This window comes from Alexandromys fortis, unplaced genomic scaffold (assembly GCF_014885135.2).
Source record: "Alexandromys fortis isolate MF-2015 unplaced genomic scaffold, M_Fortis_MF-2015_v1.1 scaffold_37, whole genome shotgun sequence".
In the NCBI taxonomy this organism is placed as follows: Eukaryota; Metazoa; Chordata; class Mammalia; order Rodentia; family Cricetidae; genus Alexandromys; species Alexandromys fortis.
In genome coordinates this window covers 3,945,601-3,962,123 of record NW_026067914.1, presented here as the reverse complement: position 1 = coordinate 3,962,123, position 16,523 = coordinate 3,945,601, and the positions used below count along the sequence as shown (strand labels likewise).

The following is a 16,523-nucleotide window of genomic DNA, read 5'->3' as shown; positions in this document are numbered from 1 at the left end:
AAGCACTTGCTGATGAGCATTGACCAATTCTGTTCCCCAGAACCCACAAGGTAGTGGACAACCAGTCCATGCAAGCTGTCCTCTAACATTCGACTGTGTACACATGTATGCACACTGTGCTGCATAGCTCTGTGTCAACATGACCCAGTATAAAATTGTCCTGAGAGGAGGGAACCTCAATTAAGAAAATGCCTCCAAGGGCCTGGCAGTGGTGGCGCACGCCTTTAATCCTAGCACTCCGGAGGCAGAGGCAGGCGGATCTCTGTGAGTTCGAGGCCAGCCTGGTGTACAGGAGCTAGTTCCAGGATAGCCAGGGCTGTTACACAGAGAAACCCCCTCTCAAAAGGAAGGAAGGAAGAGAAACCCCCTCTCAAAAGGAAGGAAGGAAGGAAGGAAGGAAGGGAGGGAGGGAGGGAGGGAGGGAGGGAGGGAGGGAGGGAGAGAGAGAGAGAGAGAGAGAGAGAGAGAGAGAGAGAGAGAGAGAGAGAGAGAATGCCTCCATAAGACTGGGCTGTAGGCCCTGGAGAGCATTTTCTTAATCAGTGATCAATGGGAGAGGCCCCAGTCCATTGTGTGTAGTACCAATCTTGGCCTGGTGGTCCAGGGTTCTACAAAAAAGCAGACTGAGCAACCCAGTAATAAGAGCACCTCTCCATGGCCTCAACTCAGCTCAGCTCCTGCTTCCAGGTTCCTGCCCTGTTTGAGTTCCTGTCCAGACTTCCTTCAATGGTGAACTTTAAGTGATGAGGTGGTGTAAGCCAAATAAACCCTTTCCTCCATGAATTGCTTTTGGTCATGGTGTTTCATGCCAGCAATAGTAGTCCTAACTAAGACATTATATATATATATATAAATAGACGTTAAAACATGTTCTTGAGCGCTCACAGAACATACAGAGTTTGCAGCATGGGAAAACACAACAGCTTGTCAATCACCACCGTGTCATTACCGTGTTCTCCGGGGGCAAGCATGAATGAAGCAATGATAGCTGTGGATTTTGTTTTCTTTCTGGGTCACATTTGGTAGGTACCGAGGGCAGTCTCGATGGTGATGAGAATATACAAGGTGGCTTGAACTGCAGGTGTAATAAAGGAAGTCCAAAAGAATTCTGAGGAGCTGTCTCAGGGAGCCCTGCTTTAACATCAAACACACTTTCTGGTTTTATAAATACTGAAGAAGCCTGCCGAGGTGTCAAGTGCTGTCCAACATACTGATCCAAGTTCGCATGCTGAGGGGTGTCTCTGAGGACAGCATCCGCCTTGTTCATGGCTTCCGCGCTGTAGTGGCTTGGATTTGAGTGGCATGGTGCGGTAGGTTGCACTATTCTCTGAGACAGAGGAGGCTGGCAAGAATCAGATAATCCCCAAGCCTCTTTTGGTTGGGCCTGAGGTCTCAAAGGAACCTCTGGAATTCTTCCTAGAGGTAAGGAGAGGGGCTTGAATTCACGCTTGGGCTGAAAATGAAGCAGGGGAAAACCACTCCCAGGAGGAACTGCTCTGGCCGGCGGGATCAGCTGTGGTGCCCTCTGGACAGCAGCAGGGGTGAACAGGAGCTGGAGGCCAGTGTCTCCAGCAGGAGTGTGAGAAAATGAAGTGGGTTCCAAGCTTCGAGATGCTCCAGTCTGTCCTCTCATCTTAGGCTGGCCATCTAATTGACACAAAGGAATACTCCCATGTGCAATGTTCTGAGAGAAAAATAATATATAAATTTACAGTTTATTACAATTTTTTGTAAATAATATCCAGTATGATGTGAATGGATAGCATGTTAGAAAAATTGCTAAAAAATACATTTATTCCAATAACAAAAAGCCAATGATTAATCGAATAGGACACAAATGCTACTTACTCTGTGTGTGTGTGTGTGTGTGTGTGTGTGTGTGTGTGTGTGTGCATGAGTGCACGTGCACATCTGTGATGATTAGCCTTAATTGTTCACCTGACACAACCTAGAATCATGAGGGAAAACAGTTTCAATAAGAGACTGTCTACAGTGGGTTGTCCTATGAATATGTCTGTGGAAGATTCTCTAAGATAACTCACATGGGAAGACCCAGGCCACAGTGGGCGGCACCATTCCCTAGGCACAAGCAAGTAAGGCATGTTTTCGTCCCTCTTTACTCTTGACTGTGGATGGGCTATGACAAGATACTTCAAGTTCCTTCTGCTTTGACCTACAATGAACTATACCCTGGAACTGCAAAGTGAGATAGATAAACCCTTTCTCCCCCAAGTTTCTTTTTTTCAGATTATTTTATGAAAGGAACAGAAATAAAACCAGAATAGAATGCTTGAGGGTCCATGTGCAGGTAGAGACCATAGGACCATCTTGGGTGTCATCAGGTACCATCCATTGTTGTTGTTGTTTTGGTTTTTATTATTTTAAAACAGGGTCTCTAATTGGCCAAGAACTCACCAAACAGGTTAGACAAGCTTGAGGTGAGCCCAGGGATCTGTCACTACCTCCCCAGCACTGGGACTGGGTGTGCACCATGACTGACTTTTCTTTAACACTGGTTCTGGGGAATGAACTTCAAACATTCAAAACCTCAGACATGAACTTCTGCCAATTGAACTGTCTTTTCTGTTCTAATGGTATCTTTGTGTGAATTACCTCTGCATTTCCATTACTGTCCTGATCAGTTTGGCTGACTCCTCCATGGTCTGGTGGGCTGTTCTTGTCAGGCTCCCAGCTACATTCTCCCACGGACTCTGGGTGAGCGAAAAATCTCTGTCTGCTATTGACCTCAGAAGCACAACCACTCCTTGTGGGCTTTGATGCTGGGCTTTCCCCAGCATGTACAGGATGAACCTGCTGGAGAAGCCGATGCATGTCTGGGAGATTAGCAACGGACGGTCCTACTATTTGCATCAGGCTCAGGAAATTGATCTGCTGCAGCTAGAATAAAACAAAATAATGCCTTAAACACAATGAAAAGGCCGGGAAGTGGTGGCAAAAGTCAAGGTGGCATAAGAGACTACAGTCTGCTGTGGAACAACCTTTGTACACTGTGAACATGTATTACTATCACTGGCTAATGAAGAGCCAACTGGCCTATAGCTAGGCAAGAAAAAGTTAAATAGGATTTGTGGACAAAAAGGGGGTAAGGTAGAAGAAGGTGAAGTCACCAGGAAACATGGAGAGAAGCTTTATGAACACACCGTGCTAAAAAAAAAAAAAAAAAAAAAAAAAAGTATGGCCAAGTGGTAGAGCATAGATAAGAAATACAGATTAATTTAAGTAGCAAGCCTAAGCTATCAGCCAAGTATATAACTAATATTAAGTGTCTGTGTGGTTACGGGGAGCCAGTGGTCTTGATGAAAAACTCTGCCTACAACAGTCACATATAATATATGGGGCCAAACAATCAAGGGGACACAGTAAACATACCAAGATTTTGTCTAAATAATAACAAAAACAACAACAAAATCAGAGTGGGGAGGTGGCGACAAAGGGACATAGTGAAAATGAGCGAGTAATGGAGAAAGCAAAACAACGCAGCCACGCTCAACCCTGCACAGTAAAACAGTGAACGTGTTAAATGTACAGAGCACTGAGCAGGTAGAACCCCAGCAATTCACACAACAGTTGGAGACACTTTTCCCACTTCAAGCTGGGAGCCAGGTAGCATTCCTCTAAGAGGGGTAGGAAGGAACTGGGGAGAAGGAGGAGACAAAGTCAGATTCCTGGGACTGTGGACATCCTGAAAGAGTATCTCACCAGGACTCCTACGTTCGGTGAGAGATCAGTGCCACGAATCACTAATATAAAATGGAATATAAGACATAAACATACTGGCCAGGCGGTGGTGGCGCATGCCTTTAATCCCAGCACTTGGGAGGCAGAGGCAGGTGGATCTCTGTGAGTTCAAGGCCAGCCTGGTCTACAAGAGCTAGTTCCAGAACAACCAGGGGTATTACACAGAGAAACTGTGTCTCGAAAAACTTAACAAAAACAAACAAACAAAAATATAAGATACCTAAACATAGACATGAGTAGAGGATTAGGTATGAGGGAAATTATGAGGTAAGAGGAAAAATGGGGGCCAGAGAGATGACTCAGTGGCTAAGAGCATATGCTGTTCTTGCAGAAGACCTGAGTGGGCTCCCAGCACTCACGTCAGACAGCTCACAGCTGACCTATAACCCAAGGGATCTGGCGATCTCTTCTGGCAACTACATTCACATGCCCATCTTCTACAGAGATACACATAATTAAAAATAAAAAACAATAAACATAAATAAATCTATTGGTTGAAAGAAAACAATGTGCTTAGGGGGGAAAGAAAGTCAAAGCGAACAGTCTTTTGAAATGCCAGACACTTTTGGCCCAAGACAAAATTAGGTCCAAAAGCTTGTATAGAAAATACATTTGGCATTTCTTTGTAGATCTGATTTGATCTACCTGACACCTCACCCAAAATACCCAGAAAAATAAGTCACACATATCTAGACTACAGGTCCAGAGGAGGAGTTGTAAGAGCAGAGAAAGGCATGGAATTCACTTTGGCTAGTCCATTTCTACTAGTTTGCTCATTTTAAGCTGTATCATGTGTATATTTATTTACATAGTCAAATGCTCACCTGAACTAATTTAAACATCTCTTCCTGGAGCATCTGCCTAACAGAATCAGAAGAATCTGGTAAGTGCACCCTGTGCTCGTGTCTCTGAGTCTCCTGAGGTGTGGGGACAGGGGTTTGTGAAGCACCATGGGCTCCGCTAGACATGAGTGGTGGAACTGAGGAAGATCTCTCTTTAAGTTCAGAAATCTGTGCACTGTGGGAAAACATTCAAATAAAAAATACATTAATCAACAACAGAAATCCCCAAACAATTAGATACAATGACCTAAATATTTAGACACTATTTTTCTTTGGGTCTGAAGGTTACTCAGGTGATTCAGGGCTCTCCCCATCACCTGAATGTCTGCAGGTGTCCTTCGAGCCTGAGACCTGCACCAACATCCTCTTTAACCATAGAGACCTAGGATTGAAATGCTAACTAAAATTAACACCTGAAAAGAGACTTAAGGGGCTGGAGAGACGGTTCAGCAGTCAAGAGCACTGGCTGCTCTTCCAGAGGACCTGGGTTCAATTCCCAACACCCACATGGAAGCTCACAATTGTCTTTTAACTCCAGTTCCAAGGCATCTGACACCTTTATACCAATGCATATAAAAAAAAAAGTTAAATTATTAAAAGAAAGAAAACAGAGTTAAAACAAAATGGAAAAAAACATTTAATTCCAAGATTATCAGCACAAATGACATGATTATTATTAAGCATGAAACCACAGAACTGTGAACATTTCAAACAAACCAGTTTCCATTTGTAATTAACCATAAAAATACTTATCAAAACTAAAAATTAAAGACCAAAGCAAGTTCTTTGATCTCTTTTGGACAAAACAATTATTAGGAAATGGTTCCTTAACCATAAGTCTCTAGTGTTTCATTTTATTCTCTTTCGTTCTGTTTACCTCCCTTCCCCCCTCCCTGGCTCCCCCCATGTCTCTCCTTTCTTTCAATGGAGCCTCTCTGTGTAGCCCTGCTGACCTGGAACTTACAAACTGCCCCCCAAGTATTAGGATTAAAAGCATGCGCCACCACACCCAACCTTCCCAGTATTTTCTAAGCAAATAAAGTTTATAAACTAATTAAGGGAATAAGTAAGTATAATATTCAAATAAATTAGTACTTGTTTACAAACAGAACATACAAAATTGCATGTAGATTTGAACTTATACTCATTCCCTTCAGCACCAGCGTTTTTCCTTTGTTGTGCAATGAACATGCTTAAAAACAAACTGCATTTATATGACAGATCTATGACAACTGACGTGACAATTCAACACAGCTTCATTGGGCTGTACTTCCAACACTAGCAAGGGGATCCATTCTAATTACGTGAACTTTTTCCTTTAGCAAAACTGTACTGAATTTTCCTTCTAACTCAGCAAAATTTCCAAGCACTCAGTTTAACCTTTGTAGGAAAATTAAAAAGACAAAAACTGGAAAACCTAAAGAGAATTAACTTTTCAGCCACTGCAGCCTGATCTCTCTGACCTGATCTCAGAAGCTCATCTGGGTTGGCCCAGAGAACTGGGCTAAGGACATAGCTCAGTGGCAGACAGCTTATCTAGCCTGCTTGAGGCTCTAGGTTAAACGCCCAGTAGTGCAAAATGAGGGACAGAATACTAAAATGAGCTAAAAGCATTTCTTATGCTATTAGGGGTCAGAAGATGAATGGGAACAATAATATTTCAATAATATATATATAAAATACAGATTTCTGTTGTACTTGAAATGATTGTCCCAACATAGTTCCACATGTCTTCAAAACACAGATGGTATAGGAAAACCTATAAATAATTGAGATGGGGCTGGAGAGATGGCTCAGAGGTTAAGCGCATTGCCTGCTCTTCCAAAGGTCCTGAGTTCAATTCCCAGCAACCACATGGTGGCTCACAACCATCTGTAATGAGGTCTGGTGTCCTCTTCTGGCCTGCAGGCATACACACAGACAGAATATTGTATACATAACAAATAAATAAATATTTAATAAATAATTGAGATGTCAAAACAGTACGCCTATGCAGCTCTTTGCTTATTTCCTTGGCTTTTAGTACAAACACTTAGCAATTATTTCAGACTGGCACAGTAGGTATCAATTCATTCTCTTATTTTTAAAGCATGGTTTCAAAATGGAATAGGAAATAAAAAAAAATCTTACCTAGAAGTTTCTGAATTTGCATCTATACAATGTGAATGAGGAATGGTATGTTCAGAATTTGACAAGGCTTCAATCACACTACAAATGAAAATAAGTGATTAGGAGCAAGATACTCGTCCCATTTCTAAGGTGCACACAACTACAGCTCTGCCACCTACGAATCCAGTCCTCTAATAGTGCTGCGATGCTGAGCTCATAATCACAATCTGTTTACACTGGTCTCCATAGCAATTAGTCACAGATTCAAAACAGCAGCAAAGACTCCATGACTTAATACACAACTCGGGCAGCACTGATTGCTCAGCAATGAAAATGTAATCTAAACCTAGGGGACACAAGGTTATCTATGACCCATCTTTCTGCAGAATAATGGCACTTTACTCGGACCAAAGAATCGACTGATATATTTGAAACTGTAAAGATTACTGTTTAAGAATATCATATTTCTAATACTTTATAATGTCATCATGGGACATTCAATTAATTCTTTAGTGGACAGGAAATACAGCTCATATGTAAAGTGTTTTTCCAGTATGTGAGAGGCTCTAGAAACAATCCTTAGCACCTCAAAGGGAAACTATTTTAGCTGGGTGTGGTGGCATATGTCTTTAATCCCAGCATTCAAGAGGAAGAAGCAGGAAGAGTATGAATTTGAGGCTAGCTAGAACACAACAAAGTTCTAGGAAATCCAGGTCTACATAGTGAGGCCCTGTCTCAAAAGCAAAAAGTTTTGTATTAACTATTCAAAATAGAAATAAGCCAGGTGGTGGTAATGCACTCTCTTAATTCCAGCACTTGGGAGGCACAGACAGGTGGAACTCTGAGTTTGAGGCCAGCCTGGTCTACAAGCCAGGGCTGTTACACAGAGAAACCCTGTCTCAAACAAAAAAACAAAATAGAAATAAAACCAACTTGGTAAGGAAGAGAAGGAAGAGGTTTATTCACCTCACAGGGCTATAGTTCGTCATAGAAGAAAGTCAGGGCAGGAATCTGGAGGCAGGAACTGAAGCAGACACTATGGAGTGAGACAACTCACTGGCGTGCTCCTACTGGCTTGCTCAGTTTGCTTTCTTGTATAACCCAGGGCCAAATGTCCCCATTCCCACCCCCACCAGTAATCTAGACCTTCCCACACCAATCATTTATCAATAAAATGCCCCACACCTTACAAGCAATCTGGTAAGTTTTCGAAACTGAAGTTCCTTTTCCCAGATAACTATGGCTTGTGAGGAGAGAGAGAGAGAGAGAGAGAGAGAGAGAGAGAGAGAGAGAGAGAGAGAGAGAGAACACCAGACAGACACACACACAGAGAAACACACACAGAAAGACAGAGACATTAAGGCAATCCTACAATTCTTTGTGTGAGTGTAGTTTGTACAGCATGGTATGTGTGAGCATGGGTATGTATGGAGGCCAACAGTCAACCGTGGGTGTCATTCCTCAGGGGGTGTTCCTTCTGGTTTTGGGACAGAGTCTCAACAATTAGGTTTGGGGATCTGCCTATTTAGCCAGCACTGGAGTTGTAAGTGAGCTCTACCATACCCTGCTTTTCACATGGGCCCTAGGGATGAAATTCAGGTCCTGTGCTTATACGATAAGCAGCTTACCCTCAAGCCCCTAAATTTTAAAAAATTCTAAAAATTTAAAAGTCATGTTCAAATTGCTACTTATGAAAATTGCTACTGCTTTCACCTCTCCCTGAAACAAACAGCAGCAGTCTGCACGCCTGTGCCTAACGGACAGAATACGGTGACTACAACCCAACAGTGAAGGTTGTGTGCATTCAGATGCACAATGTGTCTGAATTCAATAAGAATAAAATCAGTGTGGACAGACAGTTCCTTAATTAGCAGCTGAATAAACTGGCCTATTTACAGGTACAATTGATTTTGATAAGGCTGACAGTAATAAGAGGACAAAAGTAAAAAAAGAAAAGATTACTTCTATGAAAATATAACATTTACCAAAACAACTCCCTGCCATTACAAATTCAAGTTATAATACCAACATAAAATATATATTATAAATTATGAAAAATGTCTAAGATTTTTTTTAAAGGCAATAATCACGTTTTCGTGATTTGAATGAGAATGGTTGCCACAGGCTCCTATGTTTGAATGCTTTGTGTCCTGTTAGTGGAACTGTAAGGAGGTGTGGTTGTGTTGGAGAAGGTGTGTCATTTGGGGCATGCTTTGAGGTTTTAAAAGCCCACACCAGACCCACTGACTCTCTCTCTGCCTGCTGCCTGTGGATCAGGATGCAAAGCATGGATCTCAGCTAGTGCCATGATGATCATGGACTCTGAAACTGAAAGCAAACATCCAACTCAATGTTTTGTTTTAATAAGAGTTGCCTTGGTCACAACATACCTTCACAGCAACAGAACAATGACAAAGACACGTACCATCTTTCTTTTCCTTACCCTCTCTGTTCTGTCAATTTTGTATCCACATTCGTCTCCAGTGGTTCTTTCCTGGGACACTGAGCTTCTTCTGTGTTATGCTATAAAAATCAATGAAAACAGGTGAAACACATAGGCATGACCGCTGGTATTTTGAATTTCACATTAAATATCAGTCTAAAAAGCAAGTGACAAAATGAACCTTAAAAGGTTCAATCCTGCTCTGACCAGGTCCTCATACTGCCTTTAGCCATCAGTATTAGCTACTGAGTCTGTTAAAGTAGATGAGGCATTGCTATAGACTGAAGTTTTATAAATTACATGAAACCTGTGAAAACCACTACAAAATGATGGGAAACTGATGCTTTTTGAAACAAACGTTAAAGTAACAGAGAAGACCTATGTTCCGCATGGAAATTGGTTGTGGGAAAACGAACAGTACACAGAAACTGCAAACCACTGACCCATGCTTCATAAACAAGGACCCCTTCACCACTCTGGACTAACTCGTTCGAGTACTCAGGAAACAGACGCGTAATACAATCTCAGAAATAAATTCAGCATATAGACGACAGGTCAGCACAGCTATAGCAGACAGCAGCTTTGCCTTAACATACTGTACAATGGGGTAAGCACACGAGGCTGAAGTTGCATGCTCTTGTATGCTGTTCGCTGACTTACCTCTAGTAAGAGCTGTGACGCTGGCATGCAGATGGCAGCACTGGAACCTCTGAGACTCCCAACAGGTCCTTCTAGGATTAGAAATGAAGGGAATGCCAACTTTTAGAGATAATCTTTTACTTCTTCTTTCTCTCTCTAAGGTTTAGGGATATTACAGGAAACTATATAACAGAAATACTGTCTAACCCGATACAAGTACATTTCAAAAAACACCTAAAGACTACTTCTTCTTCATCAATAGATCCCAGTAGAGCCCCGAGAGACCTTGCATCAGTTTGAGTAAGTCCAGCAAAGCTCCCGGGGTTCTTTCCAAGAGAAGCTCACAAATGGGAAGAGGCTCACAGCTGGGAGAGGTTCAGTTGGTTCACAGGAATCAAGAGGCTAAACTACTACCTGGGCATGGCAAGAGATTCAACTCAGAAATCTAACAAAAAATGTCTTGCATATTCTTGGGTTTTATCTGAAAACCAAGGTACAAGTTAATATGCTCAGCATTTCAAAAAATACTGCTATAAGTTTTAGTTCTAGCCGGGCGTGGTGGCGCATTATGGAGGCAGAGGCAGGTGGATCTCTGTGAGTCAGAGTTCGGCCTGTTCTATGGAGCTAGTTCCAAGACAGCCAGGGTTCTTACACAGAGAAACCCTGTCTCAAAAAGTTAAAAAAATATATATATTTTAGGTGTAAGTAATGGCAAACATATGTAAGAATGAAAGAGTTATTTTGAATGTTATTAACTTTATGAATTAGTAACAGCAAGGGAAATTATGATCTGCAGGAACTGACCGTCACAGTCTGAGATGAGAATATCCACTTCATCATGTGTAAACGTTTCTACTTCTGCATGATTCCTGTCAACACCTACGAATTCTTTCTCAGTCTCATGAGTGACGGGAATAACCTCATCTTCAATTCCTTTCACTTCAGGATTTTCTGCTTCAGCTGGCATTCTGCTAACAAAATGTAGAAATGAAAATTACAACCCATTCTTGGAGACAAACAGCTTCCTTTCATTTAATTTGTTCTTTTCAGCAATGAACAAACTCCATTTTCATATTTTCTATGTCTTTTTTAAAAAATGTATCTTACATTTCTGATACATGGTAGGTCCTAGTTTTCATTTGCTCAAAATACTAGAGTAAATCCAGCTTATCTAAAATTAGAGCCCCACAAAGGAGTCTTCACGTTATAGGGCTTTTGCTATGGTATTCCTCACAGGCAGGTTCCTGTCTCTCCAAGGCTGCTGTCCAAGGCTTAGCTAATGGAGCAGCACTCCTGGGAGGTGGACAAAGCTGAGAGGCCAGGCCTATGGGGACATTCACAGGTCACTGAATACATGCTTTTGAAGAGGGGCTTGAGACCTGGCCAAGAAGTGGGTGGGTTTTCTCTACCATGCACGTCCATCATGATGTGCCACAGACCTAAAGCACTAAGGCCACCCCAACCATGGGGGGGAGGGGACCTCTAACACCGCAGGCTAAGACAAACCCTTTCTCTGCAAGCTGGCTACCTCACATTTATCTTTGTGACAGAAAACTGCTGAAATGCTCATTCCTATCATTTTGAAGCGCTCGAATCTTCCTCTTAACCAACAGCTTTATTGAAATTGAGAAGCAACTTACTTCTGGACGCTCTGACAGCATTCATTCTGCTCACTTCTCTCCTCAGCTCCAGCCTGAGCTGCTACAGCAACTGGGGAGTCAACATTAGCATTGCCCTCCTCCTCGGCGGCTACTTGAGACTCAGGGTAATGACTCTCCAGCACCTAAAGAAAATCAATTACAGAATTCTGAATGGAGTACTGATCCACTTTTTAAAGTGTACTTTTAAATAATGTTTTATAGAACTGTTCTCTGATATACTCATTAAGTATCTATTTACTGCATTTGTACAGCCAATTATATTTGTTTCTGGAAGCAGTGGTCAGTTCTCTATAGTCTACCTGGAAAAGGTAAATTTGACTTCCTAAATAAAGCACATAAACCATTCTCCAGTTGGGCAATGGTAGTGCTCACCTTTAATCCTAGTACTTGGGAGGTGGGTCTCTGGATCTCTGAGTTGAAGGTCAGCCTGGGCTACAATGAGTTCCTGGACAGCCAGAGCTACATAGAAAAACCCTGTCTCGAAAATAAAACAAAACAAAAAAAAGCAACTATTCTTCCACATATTTAAGTGACAGTAACTCTGTTTTCGGGCCATAAAACAACAGTAGTAAAAATGGGAAGTACGCATCTCTCTGTTTGCCATTATGATGACATCTGCAAACTGGGGAGAGAGACAGCTCTGTCCACAGGTCCCTTACCAGGTAAGCACAAGGATCCAAGTTTGATCCCTAGAACTCATGTAACAAAGCCAGGTGTGATGATGCACAGCTGTAATCCCTGCGGTGGACAAGCAGAGAAAATCCCTGGGTTCACTGGTCAGCCAGTCAATCTTTCCAGCAAGTTCTAGGCCAGTGAGAGACCCTGTCTGAAAAAACTGGGTGGACAGCGCTTGAGAAATGACATCTAAAGTGACCCAGGCCTCTGCGCGCACACGTGCACACACACACACAGAGGCTAAAAGATATTTCCTAATTACACGGTGTTAAAAACACACGTGCTGGGCTGGGGAGATGGCTGAGTTAAGAGCACGGCTGCTCTTCAGAAGGCCTCGATTGTCCCCAGCACCCATCTGATGGCTCACACCCATCTACAACTGCAGTTCAGAGGATCCACCTGTTGGTCTCCCTAGGAGCTGCATGAGTGTGGTGCACAGGCATATATGCAGGCAAAACAGCCATACACGTACAAGAAAAAGAAAAATGTAAAACAATAAAGCAATGTATTTATTTTTGTCTAACTCAGATGTGTCTTACCTAGAAATACAAGTTGCAAGAAACAAGTACCCTCATTTCACATAAAATTCATACCTTAAAATAACAGAAACTGCCATTAAAAAGGAAAAGGAAGAAATCCATTGAAAACACTAGTTAATGTACACACATGAACACAAAAATTAATGTTCACACACACACATTTCTTCAGCACTGTTTTAGAATGAAGGATTTTCCATTATCAAGCGAAAAGAACTGATCAACATTGCTCCTCTACACATATGTTTTCTGGGTCAGTTTTTTCAACTTTTTATGTCTCAAGAATGTAAAGTAAAAACATCCCTAATGCATTTGATGAAAACTTCAGTAATAAATACTGGCTAACCTGGCCCATTATATCAACAACACATGAAACTTAAAAGGAAAAAGTACAATGTAATTGAGGGGAGTCTGGTCAGCTTGAGCATGGCAAACATGGCTCTGGCAGGCCTTGCCCTTCGCACCTACTCCCTCTGCCTGGCTAAAAACCATAAGATTACATTAGCCACCAACGTTTATTCCCTTATTTGGCCACTTCCTTCTCCTGGGGCTGACTACCAAAGTCCAGGAATCAGAAACCCCCTTTGGTTCACCTAATTAACATGCCCAATTAAAATTAAACACCTGCCAGGTGGTGGTGTGGCGCACGCCTTTAATCCCAGCACTCGGGAGGCAGAGGCAGGCAGATCTCTGTAAGTTCGAGACCAGCCTGGTCTACAAGAGCTAGTTCCAGGACAGGCTCCAAAACCACAGAGAAACGGTGTCTTGAAACCCCCCCCCAAAATAATAATAATAATAATAATAATAATAATAATAATAATAATAATAAAATTAAACACCTCATCCTAACACGAGTTTCCCCCCTTTACCTTTATAAACTGGCATTTACCCACATGCCATGTCTGTCTCCCCTCTGCCCAGAGGCAGTCCTTTGTCCCTCTGGGACAAATATCCCTAACCCTTTCCCTTGTCCCTTTCTCTTGTCTCTCATCTTCTATCTCCTTTACCACCACATCCTAGCCCATTCTAACACAGACCCTCCCTCTTCTTTTAAAAATTATACCTGCAAGGTCATTTGCTGCTGTTTTCTGCTTAAGTAAAAGCAGCCACTTTAACTTTTCTTCCTCACTTAATAAAGGGTCTCTGTGAAGACAGGTGTTTGGGCGTGGTTTGCATCTGGTCTGGGTCCTGGGAGGAAGCCCCCACTGTTCAGGGGTCTCCTTCAGCCACAGCATTTATAAAGTCACCAAATCATTTTCTTCCTTTCTGTTGTCTACAAACAAGATAAAACGTAAAACCTTCACAGCCACCCTAAAGGAACTTTCACTGTGACTTTCCTTTGTTGCTGTTGTTGTTTTGATGGTTTTGTTTTTGAGACAGGGTTTCTCTTTGTAGCACTGGCTGTCCTGGAACTCTCCCTGTAGACCAGACTGGCCTCAAACTCAGAGATCTGCCTGCTTCTGCCTCCTGAGTGCTGCTGGAGTTAAAGGTGTGTGTGACTGGGCCACTGTAATTTTATTAAGGAATGAAAGGAATCTCTTTAAAAAAAAAATACTCTGTATCATACTGGGTATCACAGTACACAGAGTATCACACCAGGTGATTCAGCATATAATCAACACAGTTATCAATTTTCTATTACTGTAATAGATTCTTTAAAGTATAAACAAGTTTTAAACTAAAACGGTCCTTTCTTCATTTGTAGGAAGTGGATGATGTAATTACCTTAATGATGCTGTTTTTCGTCTTATATGCAGCACAATAGGGTTGCTCCAGGAGCCATAGAGAGGTAAGAATGGCAGCTGTCGAGGTCTTTACACGAATTACGGGGCTGTATTTACAGGACGACTGAGCAACTCCAGAGTCACAGAGGAGTCTTCGGTCAGACCACCGTACCATCCACTCCACCAGTCTCCCAACCTGGCCGAAGATGTTCTCAAGCGGCAGAGGAAGGCCTTCCTGAAGGCTGGCAGCACTACACTGAAATGCTCGGAAACGGAACCCTCCATTTTGAACGGACTTGGGAATCCAAAAGGAGTGGGTTGATGGTCTCTGCATTAGAGGATTCCCTCGCTTGTCATCCTGAATTCTATAAATTGGCTTTTGTTTTAAGCCAAACAATCCCACCTTTCTTTCATTTTTCACGACTTCAGAAAGAGGGTTCTCTGAAGTGCTTGCTGACTGGTTAACTAGTTCTGGAGAAGAAAGTGCCTGGCATTCTAAATTTTGGGCACACGTACTGTTTAGAGAGAACAGTTTTTCACATTCATGTGACTCAGGAATGACGGCAAAGCAAGAACCAGCTCTATATACATTCTCGCTTCTGGTTTTACTCTGGCGTTGTTTTAATGTTGTATGCACATCAAAAAGTAAAGAATTAAGTTCATGTTCTCTAAGGTGCCCAGAAAAACTTGTCAAGAATGGAATGCCGGGATCACTGGAACAAAGGTCTCTTTCAAGAACATAACTCAAGAAGAGTTCAAGGAAGTTAATATATTCATCATCATCACGCTCAAATTCCCAAACACCAACTGTAGGAAGGGCTATTTTTCCTAATGGTTCATGATTGTCTTTCCTTTGCGAGCCTTTCTTCTGATGACAAGCTTTCTTTTCATCACTGGGCTTACCAACCAATGTTAACTCCCCATGACTTGGGGCATGCCTATGGTTAAAAAAAAAAAAGAACAAGATAAATTTAACCAATGTTTATTAAAATTTACCTTATAAAGATTTTAAAAACATTTTCTGTATTAATCAAGTCATGTATCTTTTTGTGTTTGAATTATCTATCCTTCAAATATAAGGTCAAAAGGACGGGGCTGTAGAAAAGGCTCTACAGTTAAAAGCACATTCTGCTCTTCTAAAGGACCTAGGTTGGGCTCCTACCACTCATGTTGAGCAGCTCAAAACTATTTATAAGTTCAGTTTCAGGAGATCAAATGCCTTTTTATTATCTCAAAGGAACCAAGCACACACATTATATACATACATACACATGAAGAAAAATATAAATATTTTTAAAAGTACAATATGCAAAGGGAAACTAGGCATTAAAAGAAATTAAAGTATATGCACTTAAAGGTCACCAGAGAAAAAGAACAGGAGGGCCAGGAAGACGGCTCCTTGAGGAAAAGCACTTGCTGCCAAACCTCATGTTCTGAGTCTGAAATCCACAGAGTGGAAGGAGAGAACTCATTCTCTCAAGTTGTCCTCGGACCTCCACAGGAATGGCATGACATGTGCTTGTCACCATATACCACACACACACACACACAAAGGAAAAGCATAAATGTTCATTCGGAAGTGAAAACTGGTCCTCTAACAAAAATGCATCTAGCGTCCCACGCTTCTCTGTCAACCCCACCCCACACGGTGTGAAGAAAGCAGTTTCTGAAGTTCCCCTGCACAGATTCTCGGGGTCTTTCTACAACAATGAAAACGAACAGCTGCTATGAAACTGGTGGCAGGCACCTTATTTTTCTTTCAGCCCCAATTGTCAAGCGACTTTTTAACACAATTAATAGATTCCCAGATCTCTCAGTAAGAAAAAAGCTGTGGAGTGCCTGGGCCCCAGGTGAACGCATGCCTGCTTACCTAGAACGCACAGAAGCAGCATGAAAAGCATGCTATGTATTTAAGTGCAGGTGTTTTATTTAAACCACACTATTAAAATGTTATTAGATGGCTGGACAGGGGGCTCAGAGGTTAAGAGCACTTGACTGCTCTTCCAGAGGTCCTGAGTTCAATTCCCAGCAACCATATGTATGATGGCTCACAACCATGTGAAATGGGATCAGATCCTTCTGGTGTGCATGAACACAGAGTGCTCATATACATAAAATACGTGAATAAATAAATC

The 16,523-nt window shown here is 42.0% G+C and overlaps 1 protein-coding gene across 9 annotated transcripts in view; it reads right to left on the bottom strand.

Moving 5' to 3' along the window:
- The window catches only part of Cplane1 (ciliogenesis and planar polarity effector complex subunit 1), an 88,490-nt gene that overhangs the window by 28,121 nt on the left and 43,846 nt on the right, over positions 1–16,523 (bottom strand). For 8 of the 9 annotated variants that reach the window (XR_007591157.1, XM_050138964.1, XM_050138966.1 and 5 more), the window contains 9 exons: positions 14,390–15,326; positions 11,433–11,575; positions 10,597–10,763; positions 9,814–9,884; positions 9,154–9,233; positions 6,732–6,809; positions 4,584–4,776; positions 2,614–2,898; positions 950–1,684 (listed from right to left, as the gene is read on the bottom strand). Coding sequence is in view for 8 of the 9 variants with exons in the window: in XM_050138964.1 (XP_049994921.1) it covers positions 950–1,684; positions 2,614–2,898; positions 4,584–4,776; positions 6,732–6,809; positions 9,154–9,233; positions 9,814–9,884; positions 10,597–10,763; positions 11,433–11,575; positions 14,390–15,326 (2,689 nt within the window). In the remaining variant the exon portion in view is untranslated. The remainder of the gene's footprint in view (positions 1–949; positions 1,685–2,613; positions 2,899–4,583; positions 4,777–6,731; positions 6,810–9,153; positions 9,234–9,813; positions 9,885–10,596; positions 10,764–11,432; positions 11,576–14,389; positions 15,327–16,523) is intronic. The other variant, XM_050138965.1, reaches the window with a different exon arrangement.